The 22,927-nt window shown below is 42.4% G+C and overlaps 1 protein-coding gene across 1 annotated transcript in view; it reads left to right on the plus strand.

The window, feature by feature from the left end:
- WWC2 (WW and C2 domain containing 2) overlaps window positions 1-22,927 on the plus strand; it is a 204,608-nt gene that overhangs the window by 143,316 nt on the left and 38,365 nt on the right. The window contains exons 9-16 of the mRNA XM_087418330.1: window positions 2,294-2,536; window positions 8,154-8,243; window positions 9,087-9,706; window positions 12,959-13,088; window positions 13,671-13,751; window positions 13,851-13,937; window positions 16,956-17,148; window positions 18,753-18,917. Of these exons, the coding sequence (XP_087274456.1) occupies window positions 2,294-2,536; window positions 8,154-8,243; window positions 9,087-9,706; window positions 12,959-13,088; window positions 13,671-13,751; window positions 13,851-13,937; window positions 16,956-17,148; window positions 18,753-18,917 (1,609 nt within the window). The remainder of the gene's footprint in view (window positions 1-2,293; window positions 2,537-8,153; window positions 8,244-9,086; window positions 9,707-12,958; window positions 13,089-13,670; window positions 13,752-13,850; window positions 13,938-16,955; window positions 17,149-18,752; window positions 18,918-22,927) is intronic.

The following is a 22,927-nucleotide window of genomic DNA, read 5'->3' on the forward strand; positions in this document are numbered from 1 at the left end:
CACTCAGAATGCATCTTGGAGAGCCAGGCCCCATGCTCCTGGGTTCTTTGGGGCTTACTCAACTTCCCCTGGATCAGCTTGAGTTTTTGTTTTGTTTTTTTTTTGTGAGGAAGATGGTCTCTGAGCTAGCATCCGTGCCCACCTTCCTCTACTTTATATGTGGGACACCTGTCACAGCATGGCTCGACAAGCAGGGTGTAGGTCCGCGCCTGGGCTCTGAACCTGTGAACCCCGGGCCACTGAAGTGGAGTGCGTGAACTGAACCACTAGCCACTGGGCCGGCCCCAGCTTGATCTCTTGCTTTACTTGGTCTTCTAACAGTTCAGTCCGTTGGGAGCTCACGTAGCATTTCTCTTCCTTGGTGTTCCCAGAAATCTTTACATTTTGTTCCCCAGGTTTGGTGCGCCCTTTCCAAATACAATTCAACACCTACCTGATGGCTGGTCACACTCAGTAATAGCTGCCTTTCTCTCCTTCCTTACCTTGTCGCTCCCATTTCAGTTGGTTAACTCAGTCACATGCAAACCTAAGACGCTGGTTCCTTGCCATTTGGTTGCATTGCTGTTCTTTTACCGTTGAGGGTTTTATTTGAGAGTTACTGGCGGTGCTGATGAGAAAGTAAATCTCAAGGGTTTATGCGTATGTTGAAAATGCTTTCTCTTCCTCGATCCTGAACAAGTAAAGAGGCGGGTTTTGTTTCTCTGAAACCTGTTTTCTCCTCCAGCCCTTGTTTTTTGTGCTTAATGAAGCTAATGATATCACGCTTATTTAGCAATTCGATGATTAATTTTCCAGCACGTTGAGACAGTTGTTTATGGGTTTGTGGTTCAAGCTGAGGAACAGCTGATGTTGCATCTACCGTAAGTGCAGACAGCGGGCGACAGCCAGAAGCACATTGTATACGCAGTGCCGGTTTAGGACGGTGATTTTATTTGTAACTAAAACAAGAAACTTATGACACACGAATGTGGAACTACCTCCGTCATTGTCCTGATAACGGTTTTGTTCGCATACTTTCTTCCCTTCTACAACTTCTTCCATCAAAAAGGAAAAAAAATTGCCCCCTTTCTGTGTTTTTTGTGTTCCTGTGTGTGCTGTAACAATATCCAAAGTAGTCGTCCAGCATTTTTTTTTACTAGGAGCATGGGTTCCTTGTGCCCGCGTCAGTTGTGTTCACGGTTTACCTTGATCTTGCGCTTATGGCCGAAACAGCCGCGTGCCGTTCACCTTGTGAACAATCCTGATTGTCCTCACAGTGCCAAGAGCAAGTTATTTGGTCCAGACATTCTTATTGAATCAGGAGTTAGCTTTAACTTAACCGTTTAGTACGAAGCTCTGGACGTAGTGAAATCTGGGGTCAGGTGCCATTATGAAACCAGCGAGGTTTCCTTTGCTACTTTTTCCTCCTCCTCCCTCCCCGCCCCGCTGATTTCAGCACCTGTTGTCACTCTAGTGGTGCCGCTTCAGCTGCCTGTGCTGAGGAAGGCCCACCAGCGCTGCCTGCTCTTGTGCAGCCAGATAACAGAATGCAGAGGAAAACCAGGTCGAATGCAATAATGTCTACAGTGCCGGCTCAGTGAGCTCAGTAAATGGTGTAGACACCAGTCCAGGCCCTGAGAGGGAAGACACCTCACAGTGCACAGCTGGAGGAGAGCGAGGGTGAGGAAGCCAAGCCCTGCCCCCTGTTCCTGGGCGCCGGTGGTGGAGCCTTGGTGTGTTGACGTTGTTTTATTACCGGTGGGCCCAGCCGCCGCTCCCCTTTCTCCCTCTTCCCTCCCTGACTGGCTGATGTCCTGGCTGCTGCCCAGCCTACCCTGGGGACAACCATTTTACCAGAGGACAGCGTCGTTACCTAGAGGAACAAAATCTGTAATAATGGCATTTCAGGCATCGTTCACCTTGGTTTTCTTTAAACGGAAGCCCTCCAGGTCCCCTCCTGTCCCCCCTCACGGGCAGTCACTCGTCAGGCTGGCCTGCCCATGGCTCCCGGAGCACTCTGCTTTCCAAGCCTCTGTGTACTTTGACCTTCGCCCTTTTTTCAGGTAGGTAGGTGTGCTTCCTCATATTTTAAAGGTGGGGAAAGTGACACAGGTGACAACTGAGTGTAGAGTCAGGCCCAGATTGGAGCCCGAGGCTGCTGCTTTACTCTGCCTCCTTCCAGGCGATCACACCCCTCTCTGGGGAGGCTCACTGGGGAGAGGCAGCACGTACACCCCAAACTTAGCCCGGTTTGTGTTTTCCTGCTCTTGGTAGTTCTAAGTATGTGCACGCCTCTTTTATCTCTTTGTTTTAGTATGGCCAACTTAAAAATTGAATTGTCGAAATTGGACAGTGAGGCCTGGCCGGGGGCGCTGGATGTTGAGAAGGAGAAACTGCTGCTGATGAATGAGAAAGAAGAACTTTTGAAGGAGCTTCAGTTCGTCACTCCGCAGAAACGCACTCAGGATGAACTGGAGCACCTGGAGGCCGAAAGGCAGCGGCTGGAGGAGGAGCTGCTGTCGGTGAGGGGCGCCCCGAGCCGGGCTCTGGCCGAGAGGTTCGTGTCCACCCTGGGACAGGACTGCTTAAACCTGGTGGGTGTGCCTTAGCTGTGCCTGGAGGCCAGTTCTCCTGGGTCTGGAAATCTCAGTGGCATCTCTTCTCAGCGGACTGAGGACCAGCACAAAGGACTTACCCTCCCAGTGTCCCTCAGTGTCCGCTCTTCCGTGTGTGTGAGGAACGTGAAAATGCCAGTGACAGGTGACAGATGTTGACTAACTAAGGAATGTTGACTTAAAACCAGGAATGGAGTACATCATTGACCGAGGCTGATAACAATAGCTATAAACCAACCGTTGTACTCTGATAAGAAAGATTGTCTGGACTGTTACGGCAACTGAAGCTTCCTATTCTGGGTTTTATTACTCACAGGAATGCAAAAGTTTATTGCTTTTCATTTCATGAGGAAAAGACAACTTGCTCCCTTTGATATCGTAACAGGTCACACAGTGTTCACTTGGGTTTTTGTTTGTCAGTTGAAACCCTCCTCTGCCGTAGGTGAAAATGTAAAGAAAAATGCTTTCAGCAATTCCTGATCTTTCTGGGGGAAGGTGTAACTTGATCATTTAATCTGAAAAATCCAGTTGTGTAGGCAGAGCAGCTGGAATATTGAGCCGGGGAACGGCTGTGTGTCAGTTTGGAGCCCTGAGTCCAGGCCTTGCTGACTGATATGGGCGGACCTGTCTCAGCCGTAGATGGGGTAGTCCTTTAGAACCACGGGACATCCATCCTTTAGGCCAGCAAGTGAGCAGCAGTGCCTGTCCCAGGATGACGGGACAGAAATTCACATTTGTATAATTCCAAGTGACCTGGAAGTAAGTTTAGAATACCCAGCCACAATCCATTGCTTTTATTTTTTCTTTTTTAACTTCTTGGCTTCTTGCCTTCTAATTCCTCGTCCTCTATAATGTTTAAGGTTGTGTATCTACATAATATCAAAATATTTGAAAAGTGTAGGTGGGGGCCAGGGGGAGGGAAAGAACTTCAGCATTCCTGGGTGGTGGTAGCACATGGACTTGCCTGCCCTGAGTGTGACCATCTGCGGAGAGTTGACTTCTATGAGTTAAAATGTTGATCGAGATGATGCATAGCTGCAGCATCACAGCTTTAGGGAGCCTGAAAAAGTCTCAGGCAGAGAAGCCTCTGCAGGTTACATTCTCCTACCATCCTCAGTATTCACGTCGCCCCGCCTGCCCCTTCTTTCCTTCCCCTCCTGCTCTGACATCCTTGTCTAGTGGTGCTGCTTGAACGCTCAGCTAAAGGTAGGTGTGAGCAAGGCTGGCCAGGGAGGGGTCCATCCCACAAAGACCGAAAGGAGCAAAAAGTCAGGGTGAAAAGGCAGCATTCCGTTGTTTTCCTGAACTGCCTCAATGTCGTCAGGGTCTGTGTTTGTGTATCTTAAATTTCTAGGATAAAAGTTTGATAATCATCAGTAAATATGATTAAATGGGCAGCTTTGTGTGGCCCACGAATGAAACACCAGTGATATTTTGTATATTACGTAGCAGTTAATAAATGACATATAATCACACATGTCTACGGTGCTGAGTCTATCTCAGCTTTCTTCTTTGGAGTATGGACTCTGGGAAGGGCCTGTGAACAGACTTGAGATTTGTTCTGGGAGAGAGAGCAAACAGACGTTTGTTGATTTGTTTGTTTTTTTGATCAGCTTTTACAGGCGTACTGTCTTGTTGTCTTTTGTATTAGGGCTAGAGCTGCAAAATGAGAACGAAGTAACATGAAAAATAGTTTGTTCCTCAGTGCCTGAACTTTGGCTTTTGTACTTCTGTGCGCACACACATAATACCTGTCACAATTCCAGCAGAAACAGTAGGTTTGACTCGTCAGGAAGACGAGCTATAAAATAGATATCTATTGAGTGAGATCCTGCCATGGGGTTTGGGGTCTGTTGGGGAGTGAGTGGTTTGATATCCCTCTAATTTATGGTTCCTGGATGGCCCTGTCTCCCACGACTGGATGTTAGCAGGAGGTGAAATGTGTATGTTTTACATTTGTAATATGCTGACTTTCCAAGTCATTTGGAAGAGTCATTTAGCATTACAAAAAATGAATACTAATTTCCTTTCCGTTGTCCATGGCCAAAAGCAAATCCCCATAATTATGCTGTAGTGTAAGGTTGAGGGGCTTATACTTTCTTGCTTGAGCAACTTAAGGTTTTCTCCCTGCTATCCTTGGATGCAAAACACCCCAGTATTTAACGTGTCCACAGAGCAGAGCCATCTGTGGAAGTGATTGCTGGGTCCTCTATTTCCCAAGTAGATGCAACATAGTATGCCTTTGGGGTTTGTTGTTGTTGTTGTTAATGGTTTTACTTTACTCCCCCTCATACCCTCACCTTTTTCTTATCCTTCACCCTTCATTATTTCTTCCTACTACATGTGTATATTTCTGCTTTGCTTACTTTTGCCGTTGAACTGAAACAAGATGCCTCAGAAGGCAAGAGAATACGATACCCCTGCAAGCCGTGTATTTCCTCAGTGTCAGAGCAGGTGGTATGGGAGACACTTCTGGGAAATAGGATTCACCACATAAAACTTGGTTTCATCATAGGACAAATTGTGCTTCACCGACACCAAATCTCTCAATTTCTTCTTGGTACCTACGCAACTCTCAAGGAAGCCACTTGCTGTATTCCCCCAAATTTTCTTGTTTTCCATTATATTGGTTTCTTCAGCGGTGGCCTCAGGCAAGATCCTGAGTCATTACTGAATTTTGGTTTCTGAAGGAGCTAAACCCACATGAATTTTCAGCCACTGTATGATCCTAGAGTTCCCCAGCCGTGTGCCTGCTGGCCCTGTCCTGCGATGTTGTCTGCTCACCAGGGAGCGGTGACTGAGCTCGCCACCTACTGGTCGTAAAGTGCATGGAGAAGGGAGAGCGGCTCCTTATGGGGGATCATCAGCCAAGGGAAATGGCTCTCGGATGAGAAACAGTCATGCGGTGTAGGACTTTTTACACATCTTTCGTATTCTTTCCATGCAGTTATTGAAGTTCCTTAGCTCTCTGCTTTTCTATAGCTGATAAGATCTTAACATTGCTCTTTATTTTCTCACAAATCTTAGGGGTTTTGTCTTACATCTTGCTAAGGTGTCTTAATTGTTTTTTAATTATGTGAATGTTTTTGCCACTGATTCTGAAAAAAACTTTAAAGCGAGTGGGTAGTGATTTGCATGTCATTTATTTTTTAATGGAAAAGGAACTTCTTATTTCTATAGATGACATGAAATTTTCCCTGGGTGGAAAGTTCTGGGTGGTCTGAATCAGGAGGGAGTGGGCAGTGCTTCTCTCTCTTAGGGTACCAACCGCAGAGGGAGGAGGGCGTGAAGGCCCTGCCCTGCTCTTGCAAAGGGCAGCCGAAGGAAGGTGTGGGGGCAGCAGGACGAGTGGGATGAGTCTTCTAGGGGCCTGGTTGGAAAGTTCCTTGCTCACCCAGGAGGACGAGAAGGATAGAGATTGGAGAAGGGCTTAGAGAGACAGCTCTTGAAGGGCTGATGTCTGAGCAAGTTCTTCTCATCCCTGGTCCAGGGGAAGGGGGGAGGTCGCCTCTCACCGTGAACACCTGGAACCTGAGGCAGACTTCAGCTCCCGCTAGGAGAGGCCTTACTGGTTCCATCAGAGCCAGGAGCGAGACACATGACCAAGGACAGCGACAGCTGCCCCGCCGGAAGGGTTTCTGTGACCCTCCCAGTGCCTTCACTATGCTTCTCCCAGTGAAGGTGTTATCTAGACACGCGCCAAGAAGGGCTGCAGGGGACGGGCCCAGGCTCTTCAGGCAGCCTGGGTAGAAGAGGGAGAAAGAGCTGATGGCTGCCCGCTGGGAGCTTAGGATCTGACCAGGGAACATTCGAATAAGAACCCAAGAGCCAGGCCCTAGGAATTCAAAGTGACCATGAAGGGGCCACAGGGCAGCGCCTGAGCAGTCGGCCAGAGGAGGGCCCAGGTCCCAGGGGGGACCATTGCTTGTGACTGGGATGGGATTCTAAACTTCAGCATAAAACACACTAATGTCATACTGAAGTCTCCTTAACACACCAGAAAAGCCTTCGTTTGTGCAATATTTAGTTTTAAAACTTAAAAAATGCTTTTCCTGTTGTTTCAGAAGACATGGATTTTAGTAGATTTTTAGGCTTTCTCCACCCCTTTATATATCTTCTAATTCAGTTTATCTACTTTGTATTAATATTTTTCCTTGTTGAGTTTTTGTTTATATTTAAGAGATTAAAAAAATAGGGACTGTGTTCCTTTTCAAAATACACCTTTGAAAGCTGTGAATTAAGAATTTATCACTCTTTGAAGTACCAAACAAAATGACAAGAATTACTTTTCTTATTTTAACATATAATGAAATTGTGTTGGTGATACATCAAAGGAAAGATACCTATAAATAAAATATGGGCATGTTTCCTTACGGCCTAAAGTACACAACATTTCAAAGGGGTGGGAAATTTTCTCTTTCTCCAAAGAAAAGTAGCTAGTTTTTATGGCACCACCTTGCAGGGCATGCTGAGGCTCTGAACAAGTGAGATTTGTTTTGATGTCTGCAGAGCACTTTCTCATGCATTCCTCCATTTGGTCCCTTTAGCAGCCTCTGCAGGCAGACGCAGTAGGATTATAATCGCCATTTTACAGATGGGAAAGCTGAGACCCTTGTTGAAGGGCCTTGCCTAAGGACACACAGATAAGTGAGCAGCAAATCCAAGACTGGAGACCGGGGTGGTTTTCTGGGTCTCCTTCTGCTGCTCGTTGACCATTCTAAATGAGCTCATTGCAATGATGTCTACAGACCTTGAGATGACATAGACAGTCCTCCTGCAGGCTCTTCATTGCAGAAACTTCTGGGTGCTTGATGTATTTTTAAGTGACTTTTTCAAGTACACAATTCCATAATACTCAGATTTTTAAGAAACCTCATAAACGCTTATTCAACTGAATACAAGTGGATGAAATTTCGTGATAATCTGGTGCAGGTGATGAGATGTGCTGTAGATAGGAAAAGAAGTCACTTTTATGATTTTTTCTTGCTTAAATAGTTAAGCCCAAATTAGCTCACACTGGCAATATGGACTAATTTGTTTCTTAATCGCTAAAATTCTCATCAAATTAAGATTGGAATTTTTATCACTAAATATTATTGAGGAACAGTCCTTACCAAATTCAGTACTTAGGATGGTCTTTTCTAATTCTCTGTTATTACTGTCAAATGTTTTCATAACATAAACCCAACTCACAGGCCTGTAGGAGGATTCTGTGATCTTTGTTAGTTTTTTGTTGTTTTCTTCCTCACTCTTTCCCTAACTCACAAGAGCATGAGGTTTTTTACCCATTGAAGGAAATTTTGGAATACCAAAATTTGAAACACTCTCGGTAACGTTGGAGTTGTGGTATAGATCTCCCGCCTCGTTTAGCCTGGCTGTGGGCGGTTCTGCTGGTGTGGCTTCTTGCTGGTCGTTCTGTTTTCCCTCCATCGAGTTCATTTGGATTTCCCCCTCATGGTACAGAACATTGTGTGATAAGAATCTTTCTTTTCTTTTCCTTCAGTTTCCATGCTTTATTGTAATCATATGAAAATATATCCATTTCTTTTGTTTTCCTAGATTGAAATTGGAAGAGCGAAGAAAAGAGCTGCTACAGAAACTTGAAGAAACTACTAAATTAACTACTTATTTGCATTCACAACTTAAAAGGTAAGCCTGTTTGGTTCTTGAGGGGAAAATTTTTATTGACTACATTCAGGCGGGTTTTAGTTCATCTTTGATTACTTTTCTCTTTATTTTCAACTATTTAAAAGTAATTAATAGTTATGCTAATACAATTAAAACTTAGATGAACAGATTTAAAGTTACGTAGACTTTTTTTTCATGAACCCCAAGGTCATATTTGGAACACGTCTGAAATATGTTGTGGGAAGAAGGTATATTTTAGCTCGTGTTACGTACTTAGGAAAATGAGGCATTTCTCCACATCACCCCTTTTTTTAAAAAGCGAGAGTGGAGGAAATTTGCCTTAAAATAGCCACATACTCACTCCTTAAATACACACAGAAGAGGAAAGATCAGTGAGCCCAGGAGTCTTTGAGTAACCTCTATCTTTGTAAGCTTGTCTTTTTTCCTATCAAAATAAAAAGTTTTATTCTTGAAGCAAAGTAACTGCATTAACGCTGTTCTGTTTCCAGCTCCCCCACTTCTATATTTGTAAATTGCACAGTTGCTTCTGGATACCCATTCAGGTAGATTTATCAATAGGTATTTAATCCCCCCACCCCCCCCATTTTTTTTTAACTTTTGCAAAAGGGGGATGATTCTTAAATAAGAGTAGGATTGCTGCTTCAGGAGTATTTAGAGAGCCAGGTTGATAATGTTCATGAATACACATGAGGTATGTGGTATAATAGCAGCTTCCTTTTCCCCTTCATTGATTATGTTCTTTGACGTCACTGGGTCCCTTCCCTCGGGGGTGCAATGCAGGGGTTGTGCTTGGGTTTTCCATGTCATACCAGTTTTTTACAATGTGTGCTTTTCTTCTCTCAGCCTCTCTGCCAGCACCCTGTCCATGTCCTCTGGGAGCAGCCTGGGTTCCCTGGCCTCCAGTCGGGGGTCTCTGAACACCTCCAGCAGAGGGTCACTCAATTCCCTCAGTTCCAGTGAGCTCTATTACAGCAGTCAAGGCGACCAGATAGATGCGGATTATCAGTATAAACTGGACTTCCTTCTGCAGGAGAAAGGTGGTTACATTCCTTCTGGACCCATCACCACCATCCATGAAAACGAAGTGGTTAAGTCCCCTAGCCAGCCTGGCCAGAGTGGTCCCTGTGGGGCAGCAGCTGCAGCAACGGGCCACACCCCCCCCCTGACCGAGGCCCCCAAGTCTGTGACATCCCTGTCCTCAAGGTCCTCCCTTTCCTCCTTGTCCCCTCCTGGCTCTCCCTTGGTCTTGGAAGGCACATTTCCCACGGCGTCTCATGACGTCCCTCTCCATCAGTTCACTGCTGACTTTGAAGACTGTGAATTGAGTAGCCATTTTGCAGACATTGGCCTCGGTGACAGTCAGATATTGCTGGATACTGACTCAGGAGGAGCGTCCGAGTCTCTTTTAGAAGATAAAGACCTCAGCGAATGTGCTAGGGGGCCGCTATATGAAGGAACTACAGGTAATGGGGACCTTTGCTTTCATGTATTTCCTCTTAATTACTTTAAGGAGAATGATTGGAGGGTGACTTGGTTTCCATATAAACAAATGGTACTACTCCCCCTTCTCTGTCTGCTGCCTATTCATTGTGGCTTTGAGATGGAGTTTTTATTGATATACCTAGACATTTTTTCTTTATCAAATAAAAATTGCCTTCCCTATTTAATAGATTTAATTATTAAGTATCTGTTCCATTGCCCAGAAACCTGCTGTGTATGGCAGCTGACTCGGAACATATTTTGTGAACACACTTCACGCTTCCAAAATGATCCTGGTTCTGAAATAGCAAGGCAAAGAAAAGGGCTTTCTTTTAAAAGTTGGTCTAAAACAGATTAACACCAAGGCAATTAGCATACCAGCTAATTAGTACCAGGGTTCAGTGTTTAGGTTGCTCAGGGAATTCTATATAAATACAATTTTTGTTTCATGCCAGACTCGCCCGCTCTGCTGGTTCCCGTGTATAGTCCTACCCTGCCATCTTCTGGCTGCATTGCTAGTTGCAGCCCGGGAAAGAGTGTGGGGGAGTGAGTTTTCACTCCTGCCTTTGTACTCAGACAGAAACAGAGGGAGAATTTAATTTTTTTGTGATTGTTTTACTTTGCAAAACAGAAGCTTTTACTATATTAGATGTAGTTGTGAAGAGAACAAGATGGCACCCTTGTTGGCAAATGGTCACAGTTCTGGTCCGAAGAGGGTGATCTGTTGGAGAGCTAGCCCGAACAAAATGGGAAACAAAAGCTCCAGTGCTGGGCCAGAGCCCTCCCTGCTCAGATCTGCACTGTGCGTCCATAGCACAGAGCGGGCGGGCCTCTTTGGTAGTATGTTCTTGCTATTTAGAGAAGCATATTTGTTTTGTATTTATGGCCCTAGGAATTCTAAGTATTAATTGATTGGCCAATTCAGATGTTCGAAGAGAGAGATGAATCTGTGTTGTTTGTGTGGTTTCAAATACTGAAGACTGAAGCACCGCCTGCCAGCGGCCTGGGGCAGAGCAGAGGCAGGAGGCATCTGTGTGGCTCGTGTGCCGCCGCCTGGCGGGTGTCAGAGCTGCAAGTAACATGTTACTGAGATAGTGAACCACGAAGAAAGCAAGCACAGGGATGGTGTTTACTGAATGGCTTCAAGAACGCAGAAGCCTGCTGGGGGCCTCCCCTCTGCCTGCAGGAAGGAGTGCAGTGTGTGGTGTAGTGCGCTGCGCCCCTGGAGCCAGCCGGGCCTGCATTTGCGTTTTGGTTGCCCCATTGGCAGGCTGTGTTCTGGAGAGCACATTACCTGGTCTCTCGGGCTTGTTGTTGCTCATCTGCAAAGCGGGGATGATGCAGTTCTACCTCGTAGGGCCCTGGGAGGATTAGAACCACAGTACGCCTAAAGCATCTGACGGCGCCTGGGCTCGGCACTCAGCTCATGGTTATTATTATTACCTGAGGGCAATAAGTAACACAAACTCTGCTAAACAGTTTCTGCCACAAACCGTTGAAGTTTCTGAAAGGAGGAAAGAACCAGAGAGAGAAGAAAGTGGAGTGGTTCTGTGCCGTTCTCCTGTGCTTTGGACTTGAAGGATCCTACATTTCTTGAGCATTTCACTGCTGTTTTGCTCTTCATGTGTTTGGAGTGTTCCCTAGTGACCACTTCTCCACATTCAGTCAGTTTGGAGGGGCCATTAAATGAGGCCGGATGCTGGAGCAGGGGGAAGATCACGGGAAGATCGCCCAAGGCCCGTCCCCGCCTGGCCGGCCTGCAGCGCTAAAGCGCCTTCCTGCAGCGTCCCTGCCTGGCCGTCACCTCATTCCAGACCCTTGGGTCTGCTCCTGGGTCTGTCTGAGAAGTCTCTGCCTGGAGACCAGTGTCTCCAGGTGAAATGGCTTTTAACCTTTTAAATGCATATTATATTAGAAACCGCTGTTAAAAAGTCACCCTATGGGAAAATATATCTGAGAGCTTTGTTTGCAAGTAATATTCAATTTCATGTGTGAAAACATATATTTAAGCGTAAAGACTAATTCTCTTCAGGTTAGGTCACCAACGCTTGGTCTATTCAGGGGATGGCTGACCTGATGTCACGTGGGGGGGTGTGTGGCTCATGGTAGCGACACTGTTCATCTCCCTCAGTGCTCTAGACCCTTATGCAGATAAAGTCAAGTTCCTTTTATATACATTTTACTCTCCAGCCCCGATCCCTGCTGGATGACGGAAACCAAGTTGGAATCACTACGAAGTCCTTCCACAGTCAGTCTCTGTCATTGTCAAAGTCAATTTCAGGCTGCTGTGGTTATTCCTGGGGGTAATCAATAAATCATGTCATCACCTTCACCCCTCACAAAGAGGGGTGGGCGGAGAGAAGGCACTTCATCATCAAGGAAAAAGCATTCCCACTGCCAGAAATAAAAGGGAAAATGCAGCAATCAATCCTGTAATCTGAAGCCTTAAAACTTAAACATCTTAACAAGATGTAAAGTCACGGATCAGAAGGGGGGCGAAATGCATACCAATGCTGCTCCCTGCTCGCTGCTCTGGATGAAAGGACTCCACGGGTCCACAGGCTGGCAGCTGAGGACAGAGAAAGACGGCTGTCAATGAATGCTACTTGCTCACTGCAGGAAGCTGGTGTATGAATATGAGCTAGAGATAAAAGTTAAGTGGTAGTTGGTGCGAAAGATTCAGCAGCACAGAGTTTTTTTTTAATGGTATTAGCTGGTGAGGAATTCTGTAAGTCAAAGACTGTTTTTCTTTAACTTCTATTAAGGGAGCAGCACAGAGGATGTAGCATTTGGCCTGTGGAGAGAAGCAGAGAGCAAAAGAGGTGGGAACCTCTCTTGCATTGAGTAGCTGGAAGCTGTCTGTTACAGAAATTTCTCTAATACTCGAGGGAGGCACACAGTTTCTTACCCCGAGTGTGTGGTAACAGCAGTGACTGCTTAAAGGGAGGCAGGGGACCAGTGAGAATGTGTGCAATTCATCCCTTCCCTTAAAATATTTCAGGACAAAGAAAGACCATGTTCTTTCTCAAATAATGACAGAGATAACTGACATCCCAGGAATCTTATAAGTCACTGCACCTTGTATGATCCACATGTGTTGATTTGAATAGTAAGATCCTTGGTTCTCAGATGAAAAATATATTTTGGATTTCTCATAACCTAACTGGCTATGTATTTTCTACTTACCTTTTCCTAATAGGAAATCCTAATTAGTGCTGTCACTCTCTCCTTCCTAGATGTGGAAAAATCGTTACCAAAAAGAAGGGTAATCCACTTGCTTGGGGAGAAAACCGCTTGTGTGTCGGCTGCTGTGTCTGATGAGTCTGTGGCTGGAGACAGCGGGGTCTACGAGGCTTTCGTGAAACAGTAAGGATTCAGCAGGGGTGCTTCTCTGTTCGCTGTGTCTCCTCGTAGCCGTGCTTGTGGGTGATAGGCTGAGTGTACTGCTGCCCTTAGTCCACTCTGCTGTGGTAAGGGCTGTAGGCATTAAAGAAATGGTATGCTTGAAAATTTCAGTGTACCAAAACATCCCATCAGCCAGGGAAATGATAAACAGGTCGTTGTACTCAAACTGATCGTCTTTAAGACCTAAAACTTGATTTTGATGAGAATGTTGGAGTGGCTAGCCAGTGCCTGTTTGGCACATGAAGCCTCTCATGTATATTTCTGAAAGCCTGGAAGGTGTCTGAGGGTGTGGTATATACGCCAGGGAGGCTCAGGAAAGTCAGGCATCAGAAAGTACCCTGAGGGCTCAGAGGCAGACTTCTCTTGACAAGGTGAAGAAAGATCTAAGAGTGAGCTTTCCTGGGGATCAGCCCCACTGGGTGGTATAGGAGTGCTGTTGATTCAGGTTTTCTCTCAGAATCATTAAGTGGCAGATAGTAACCATAGCAGTTGATATCCCCGTTAATAAACTATTCTCTATGCCTACTGTTTCCCTGTCCCTAGGCCAAGTGAGGTTGAAGATGTTACATACAGTGAAGAGGACGTTGCCATCGTGGAGACTGCCCAGGTGCAGATTGGACTCAGGTACAGGAATGTGCACAGGGAACGGGGCAGTTCGAGAACTCCATGCAGTGCTGCGTGGGCTGTGCTCTTTCCTTACTTCATCCGCTTCTCTTTTGACAGATATGATGCAAAGAGGTCAAGTTTCATGGTGATTATAGCACAACTCCGAAATCTTCATGCCTTCTTGATACCTCATACTTCAAAAGTGTAAGTAAAATCAGTGAGGAGCTTAAAATTGTCCACGTATGATAATTTTACATTGTAGTCAAGCAACTCATCCAAATGAAGACATGGAAAAGACATAGCGAGGCTGTTCATGTCTTAATCAACAGTAGATAAAGATGAAGAGAAGAGGAGAAGGTGAGAAAAGCATATTGGGTTTTGATCCTAATTCAGTCGATTCATTATGAAGAATAGGAACCAAGACTTTTTATTTCCCTTTTCAACCAGAAATTATTATGATGTGTTGGGGCCTGATTTTTTTAAATTTAATTAAAATTTTCATTGTTGCTCAATTGTGACTACTGTTGGTTTGGAGGAATTTTCTGATCTTTTCCATGAAGATGTAGTGACTAAATTTTATTTATCAGTACTACTTTGCCAAGCATCATATCATGCTACATGTAAGAGGATCATGTTTTTATCATCAAGCATTTACTTCCCTATGACCAGTAATTTTTTAAAGTTAAATTTCACTTCATCAAACCATGAATCCCAAGGGCTGCTTCACAGTCTGTGGCTCAGGGACTGTTTGTTTCCTGACAGATATTTCTAGAGACCTTTACCACCATTCACACTTTCCAGAGTCAGAGTTTCAGTGACCCTTTTAAGGGCCCGTGGCTGGAGAGTGCCAGAAAGAAGCCAGATTTCAACTTAGCACCTCTGACTTAGAATCCAGAATCTCTATGTCTACTTACTAATATGTTGAATAAGCCAGAACAGGCCTGGAAATAAGAGAGAGCTATTGAGGGGTGACCCCCAAGACTTATACCCAGGCAGGTCGATGTTTTCCTTAATGATAGAGTATATTCCTCGATGAGGAGACTGTTTAATAGAGTAAATGTTAAGAGTTCTGGATGTTTTCCCTTTGGGTTTATTTTTAAGTTCACATCCTAATAGTCTAATTGTCAGAGAAAAGAAACTGGATCTAAGAAGAGAAGAGCAAGATGGAGATTGTTCGGTAGGCAATAGAAGAATGGAGTTAATGAGTGTTTATGTGTTGATGACCATCAATGCTGGAGGGGATAGGATTCCGGGACGGGAAATCAAGGTGTGGGGGATCCACATTATTAGCGAGAGCAGTAAAGAGGGATGGCATAATGGGGGCGTGGCTCGATCACTCTAGAGATCCTGCTTCCGGGACTGAGATTAGGAATACCCGTCAGTAGTATTCTGGGAAGACTGGCTGATATATTATTTGTGACTTTTCCCTACCAATAAATACGCTGAGGTACTGGAGCCTGCTGTTGGCAGCCTTTTAAATTTAGTATGGCATTTCAGGAGAAGACCGGTCCCCCAGGGTTGGAATCTATGAGCAGTGAGAGCCAACCCACAAGTCCAGGGGAAAACTGCAGACCTCCCCAATAACATGCACTCTCTGTAGACTCATGTTGCAGCGGCAGGCCTACCCAAATATTCCACCTCGGCCACACCAGTCTCAGCCACTCTAACTTACCCCATAGGAAGTCACAAACAGAGTGCCCTCTGGAGGCTTGGTGACAGCCAGTGTAGTTCAGGTCCAATAGTAGTACTCACCCCGGGAGGACAGCAGGCTCTTCTGCTGCCCAGCTGGTGTGCAATTACTTGTCTAATTGGTCTGAACCTTCCTGAGGTGGAGAGCGTCATGTTCTTAAGTCCATATGTGAAAGCCTTGGCCTAAAAATGACAGTTAAAAATGACTACTAGTATGAAATATCCTTAAAATAATTCTTTTTTTCCCCCTAACTTCAAAACTTATTTTTGATTACTAATTACGACAAGCAGAGTTTATGCTTCAGCTGGTTGGCAGCAGCCACAGTGTTTCCATGAGTGGCTCCTGACTCCCCGGACCCTGCTACAGGAGAGTGAGAGGAAAAGCACCCCTACCTTCTTTCCCCTGTGCCTTTGCCTCTGAACCACATAAAACCTGACTTTTTTCACGGGAAAACATTTTAGGATTGCCTAAGTGGTTAGGTTACTCAGTTTTAGAGTAAAACTGAAGTCTAGAGAAAGAACATTCCTTCCCTCCATTCCAGCTCTCTAAAATACTTCCTTTTAGTGCTTTTCCATGAGGGCAGAGAAAAAAGATTTCTTCTGCTGAATCTCCAGCCTTAACAGTGGTGGCCCAAGGTCCACTAGGTTTTTAATGCTGAATCTCCATAATTAATGTTGATATAAAATACAGAAATAATATGACCTTCCTCTGTCCTGCAGTTTTTATAATTGGAGAAAGGCACCTTTTAGCGTATGAATTAGACAAGCCTGGAAATGGGGGGCAGGGATTTAATGGATGTGCTCTTTCTGGGATTTAAAAGAAAATACTTCATGCTGTTTCCAAGCATTGTGAGTCCTCTTATAACGTGTGCTCAGAAAATTCACTTTAAAGTAGTATTAGAAGTTACTATTTTTCTGTAACTTTTCCTCTAAATTTTACAAAGCATAAACTCTTCAGTTTGTCATATCTGAAACTTCTGAGATGCTAGACAATGATATTTTTGAACTGTTAAATTTCATCTGTTTTATACTTTAACAATATGCTACTTAGCCTTTCTTTTTCTCTAGTAAGATAATGTCTTCCATTCCTGAGAAATGACTATCAGCATCTCTTGTTTATTACTCTGGATGAGTATTCTTTGGGACAAAGTCACCAGTATCTACTTAGTGTGTGCCTACCTTCCCAGGCTCAGAAATAGCTTACTTTGGAATCAGCTATACATGGGCAGGTGGGACGTGAAATTCGTCTGCCCCACGGACTTTCTTCCTTCATTCTCCTGTCATGTGCCTTCGCTGTAGCCCCGTGGTGACCGGCAGGCTGGGCCGTTGCAGCTCAGGGGCACAGTTGGCACAGCTGGGTTAAGAACAGAGCCTCTGTGCTGAGCGTGGACCCATACGGCAGCAAAACTTTAGGGTGATAATGAACCCCGTCTTCCCTGCGTTTCTCTCTTTTGCAGATAATTTCAAATAATAGCTGTGAATCCAGTATAATTGAAGTACCTGTGAAATCCGTTTCACTCTTGTTCTTCGCAGATATTTTAGGGTTGCTCTACTCCCCTCCTCAGCTGATGTCAGCTGTCTGTTTCGAACAAAAGTCCATCCAGCCATGGAATCCATTTCATTCAACGATATGTTCAGAGTGGCCATTTCCCAAACCACCTTACAGCAGAAGACGCTGAGAGTAGACCTTTGCTCTGTTAGTAAGCACCGAAGGGAAGAATGCCTGGTAGGATTTTTCATAATTACCATTATCAAATCACGCTTATGATTGGATATTCTGAGAATAACTTTCTAGTTGCTGTTTTGCCAGCCCTGATACCACTACTAATCTGCCGAGGGCCTCAGACACATCCAGTGGTTGTTTCATGTTTTATCTGAAGTAGTGATGTCTGGTTTTCATTCTCTTGTTCCAGACCTTTAAAGTCTGCTTAGAAATTGTGATTTTCTGTAAAATCTACTTTCTACCATTTGGCTAAAGAAGAACTTTGTCCTTTGTTATGACTGTCACTATGGAGTATGTTTATTAGTCCCAGTATGACTCTTGTGCCGGGTGCTTTGTGTACATTATCTCATTTAATCCTCATGACAATCTTATGAAAAGCGTGTGATTACCTCTATTTTCAGATAGACAACCACTTAGAGAAGTAATGTGTCCAGGGTCACACAGCTAGTAAATGATGGAGCCAGATGTCAAAGACATCCCAACAGAAGTCACTGTCATAAATTTAGATTAAGCTCCTTTGTCCAGCTCGTTCTCCCCAGCCGTGGTGTTAGAGCTTCTAGGAAGACAAGTGTTGTTTAGAGCAATGTGAGGTCTAAACGCGAAAGCAGAAGACTTCATACATAACCAATAGTGAGTTTAACACACCATTGTGCATAATAACCAGAAAACGATTACATACCAGCAAAGTTCATAAGCGTTCAGATGCGAGCATGTAGAGGTGTGCCCATGTGTCCAAAAAACAAGAGTCTCTAGTTGAACTTTTCTCTACAGTCCAATAGGAAACACAAAAACACACGTTTCACAATGAACAAAATGTGAAAGAGTGATAGATTTCCTATTAATATTTCCTTTTCTTTATATGAAAAAATATATTTGATAATATTGTTTGACAATAAAGGAAGTTAGAAAGAAGCAAATGTAACAGACTCATTAGGCTGTCAGAAAGGCTTAGTATAATAGATGTATATGTCACAAGCTCCATAAAGTTAGTAAATATATTAATTGATAGCCTTTTAAAAAATGGTGCAGTTTAATTTAGATTCTGGCCGATATGTGTGATTTGGTGGAATGTAAAAGCTTTTAACCTTTAATTTTTTTTGACAGTCTATTAACTTATCCAAAGAAAAATTTTGCTATCTGATTTCTCATTTAAGATGCACAGTGGAGTTTTTGTTTGTTTTTAAAATTTTCAGTGGATACTGGGTTTTTGTGAGTAATAATCAAAGCACTCTTATGGCATATTATAAGACGTATTATGGTTTATGCTTAGTCATTTATTCTTTTATTTTTATTTTTTAAATTTTCATTTAGAAATAATTCCACACTTATCAAGTTGCAAGCTTAGTCATTAGGTTTTGGCAAAATGGTGTCTCACAAAATCATCCCAGGGTTGGCTTTTAGATTGGGATTATTTCTTATTTAGTTACACCTGAAAATGTAAGGTATCTCCAGGTTTTAAAGAAATGCACCAATGCTTTATATCACGAGTATTGTATTTTTTTCCCAAAAACAAGCTTGCCCGATAATCTTAATTATATCAGAGGGAGCAAATATGAATTTAAACATTTTATTTTCTCTCTTTCTTTTTTTCCTTTCATTTCCCATAGGCTGGAACTCAGATCAGCCTGGCAGATTTACCATTTTCCAATGAGATTTTCACTCTGTGGTATAACTTGCTTCCTTCTAAACAAATGCCTTGCAAAAAGAATGAAGAAGAAAATGAGGATTCTGTATTTCAACCAAACCAACCATTAGTAGATTCTGTAGACTTGGTGAGTCAAAATTAGAGAAAAAAGTCGTTACAATTTAATAAAATGATATGGAAAAGAGAATGCTGTGACACCAGTGTGTTTTGTTTTGTTTTCACTCTCTTTCTGCTTTCGCAGCTTACCCTTTTTCCCCAGCTTCCTAACAAAGAAAAAAAAAGAAAGAAAGAATGATAGTTTCCAGCTTTGTTTAAAGTACAGTTTATAAAAGAATCACTCGTTTCTGCCCCTACTTCCTTCTGTAAAAGTAAAATGATGTGGAGGCTTCACTGTTTAAGTGACCATGGAAAACCTTTTGATTTAAATTTGCACTCTCATACACTGTGTTCACATCTTTGATTCCACTGTCAAGTTATACATTTGGAACTCTTGTATTTTGCAAACGTTAAATTGTTAAGCCTAAACAGCGTCTTAGTTTCCATTTGTAACACCAATATCCAGAAATATTTTCTATTAAAAAGTTTGTTCTAACCAACAGTCATACTTCAATACTTCAAGAAAAGTTTACAAAGGAGAATTTTGTGAGGCCATTCATCACTGATTTGGCATTTGTAGATATTGTTACTGAGTTCAAGTTTATTTTAGACTATCTATGAGGAAAGAGTTTACTAAGCAAAAGTCACATAATTAAGCAACAGTACTTTATTGATCATCTACTATGTGCAAGAATGTATAGTGGATGTTGTGGTAGGTGGAGAAAGGGAAACAAATACTTTGGGAGAGCTTATATTACATGCCCAGGTTTGTGGTAGACCCTAAGTGAGGTACATGAGATGATGAAATACGGTTTCTACCTTTAAGAATGCTTTTGTAATGGTCACACTGTGTATAAGGTTTTTTTAAAAGCTTAATGCAATATGATTTACATACCATACAATTCACCTATTTAAAGCGTACAATTCACCCATTAGAAGGACAGAATTCAGTGGTTTTAGTACATTCACAGAGTTGTGCAACCATCACCACAATCTAATATTAGAACATTGTCATCATCCCAAAAAGAAGCCCCATACCCATTAGCAGTAACTCCCAGTTCGCCCTCACCCCTTTCACCCAAGGCAATCTCTAATCATCTTTCTGTCTCTGTAACTTTGCTTATTATGGACAGTTTATATAAATGGAATAATACAATATTTGTTCTTTTGTGACTAGCTTCTTTCACTTAGCATAATGTTTTCAAAGTACATCCATATTGTAGCATGTATTAGTACCTCACTCCTTTTTATTCCCAATTAATATTCCGTTTTATAGGTATAGAGCATTTTGTTTCTCTTTTCATCAGCTGATGGGCATTTGGACTGTTTCTGCTTTTTAACTGTTACTAAAATACTGCTATGAACATTTGTATACAGGAGTTTGTGTGGACATATGTCTGTATTTCTCTTGGGCATATATCTAGGAGTGTAATTACTGGTCATATAGTAGCTCTGTTTTTTCCAAAGTGCCTGTACCATTGTGTATTCTCACTAGCTGTATAGGAAGCTTCCAGTTTCCTCACATCCTTGTCACATGTTATTAATCTTTCTTTTTGATTCTAGCCATGCTAGAGGGTATGAAGTGGTATCTTGTTGTGGTTTTGATTCACATTTCCCTAGTGACTAATGATGTTGAGCATATTTTCATGGACTTATTGGCCATTAGTATTTCTTTTTTTTTTTTTTTTTTGAGAACTGTCTATTCAGATCGTTTGTTTTTTAAATGGGCTATTTCTTGTTTTATCATTGAGTTTTAAGAGTTCCTCGTATATTCTTGATACCAGTCTCTTACCAATAAGTGATTTGAAGATATTTTCTCTCCTTCTGTGGGTTGTCTTCTTACTTCTTGGTGGTTTCATTTACAGTGCAAAAGTTTTAAATTTTGATAAAAGTCCAAGTTGTCTATTTTTTTCTTTTATTGCTTGTGCTGTTAATGTCATATCTAAGAAAGCTTTGCCCAACCTAACACCACAAAAATTTACTCCTGTGTTTTCTTCTGAGAGTTTAAAAGTTTAGCCTTATTTTTAGCCCTCTGATCCATTTGAGTTGTTTTTTATGTGTGATGTGAGGAGTGACTCCAATTTCATTCTTTTGTATCTGGGTATGCAGTTGTCCCAATGTTGCTTGTTGAAAAAACTATTCTTTCTCCATTGAATTATTTTGGCACCCTTGCCAAAAATCAATTGACCATACATGTGAGCGTTTATATTCCTGGACTCTAAATTCTGTTCCATTAATCTGTATGTCTGTACTTATGCCAGGTTCACATTGCCTTGATTACTGTAGCTTTGTAATTATTTTGAAGTCAGAACATGTGAGTCATTCAACTTTTTCTTTTTCGAGATGGTTTGGTCTGTTCAGGGTCCCTTGCATTTCCATATGAATTTTAGTATCCATTTGTCAATTTCCACAAAAAAAAGACAGCTAGGATTTTGATAGAGATTGCACTGAGTCTGTAGGTCAATTTGGGCGATGTTGTCATCTTAACGGTTTTAAGTCTTCTGATCCATGAATACAGGATGTCTTTCCATTTATTTAGATCTTCCTTAATTTCATTTAACAATGTTTTGTAGTTTTCAGTGTCCAAGTTTGCGCTTCCTTTGTTAATTTTATTCTTTTTGATGCTGTTGTAAATAGAACTTTCTTAATGGCATTTTCAGATTTTTCATTGCATAATTGGTTTTTAGCTGTTTATCTTGTATCCTGAAACGTTGCTGAGCTCATTTATTAGTTCTAATAGTGTTTTAGTGGATTCCTTAGGATTTTCTACATGGAAGTTCATATCTTCTGCAAATAAAGTTTGTTTTACTTCTTCCTTTCCGGTCACCTTTTATTTATTTTTCTTGTCTTTTTGCCCCGGCTAGAACTTCCAATATAATATTGAAAGAAGAGATGAGAGCAGACATCCGTGTCTTGTACCTGATCTTAGCAAGGGAGCTTTCGTTCTTTCACCATTAGGTGTGATTTTTGCTGTGGGTTTTTGGTAGATGCCCTTTATCAGGTTGAGGAAGTGCTCTTCTTTTTCTAGTTTATTGAGTATTTATATCATTAAAGGCTGTTGGATTTGACAAATGCTTTTCAGCATCTGTTGAGATGATCATGTGGTTTTTGTCCTTTATTCTGTTCATATGATTTATTGATTTTCAGATGTTAAACCAACCCTGCATTCCTAAGATAAATCCCACTTGGTCATGATGTATAATCCTTTTTATATGCTATTAGATTCAGTTTTCTAGTATTTTGTTGAGGACTTGTTTGTATTCATAGTTTTCTTGTGATATCTTTGTCTGGTATTGAAATCAGAGTAATCCTGGCCTCATGGAATGAGTTAGGAAGTATTTCCTTCTCTTCTCCCTTTTGGAAGAGTTTGAGAAGAATTGATATTGGGGCTGTCCCGGTGGCGTAGCGGTTAAGTTCACGCTTTCTGCTTCAGTGGCCCGGGGTTCGCTGGTTCAGATCCTGGACGTGGACCTACTCACCACTCATGCAGCCATGCTAAGGTGGTGTCCCACATAGAAAAACTACAATTCTACAACTATGATACACAACTAAGTGCTGGGGCCTTGGGGAGAAAGAAAAGAAAAAGAGGAAGATTGGCAACAGATGTTCGCACAGGGCCAATCTTCCTCAAAAAAAAAAAAAAAGTCCAAGGTTTCCAATTTAAAAAAAAAAAATTGATATGAATTCTTCTTTAAATGTTCAGTAGAATTCACCACTGCAGCCTTCTGAGCCTGGACTTTTCTTTGTGGGAAGGTTTTTGTTTACTAATTCAATCTCTTTACTTGTTATTAGTCTATTCAGAATTTTCTTCTTGTGTCAGTTTTAGGAGTTTTTGTCTTTCTAGGAATTTGCCCATTTCATCTAGGTTATCTAATTTGTTGGCATGCAGTTGTTCATAGTATTCTCTTATAATCCATTTTATATCTGTAAAGTTGATAGTGATGTCTCCTCTTTCATTCCTGATTTTAGTAATTTGAGCTTTCTCTCTATTTTTCTTGGTCACACTTTGCTAAAGGTTTGTCAACTTTTTTGATCTTTTCA

Source organism: Ceratotherium simum, chromosome 28, assembly GCF_057802395.1.
Source record: "Ceratotherium simum simum isolate JZ-2026a chromosome 28, ASM5780239v1, whole genome shotgun sequence".
Classification (NCBI taxonomy): domain Eukaryota; kingdom Metazoa; phylum Chordata; class Mammalia; order Perissodactyla; family Rhinocerotidae; genus Ceratotherium; species Ceratotherium simum.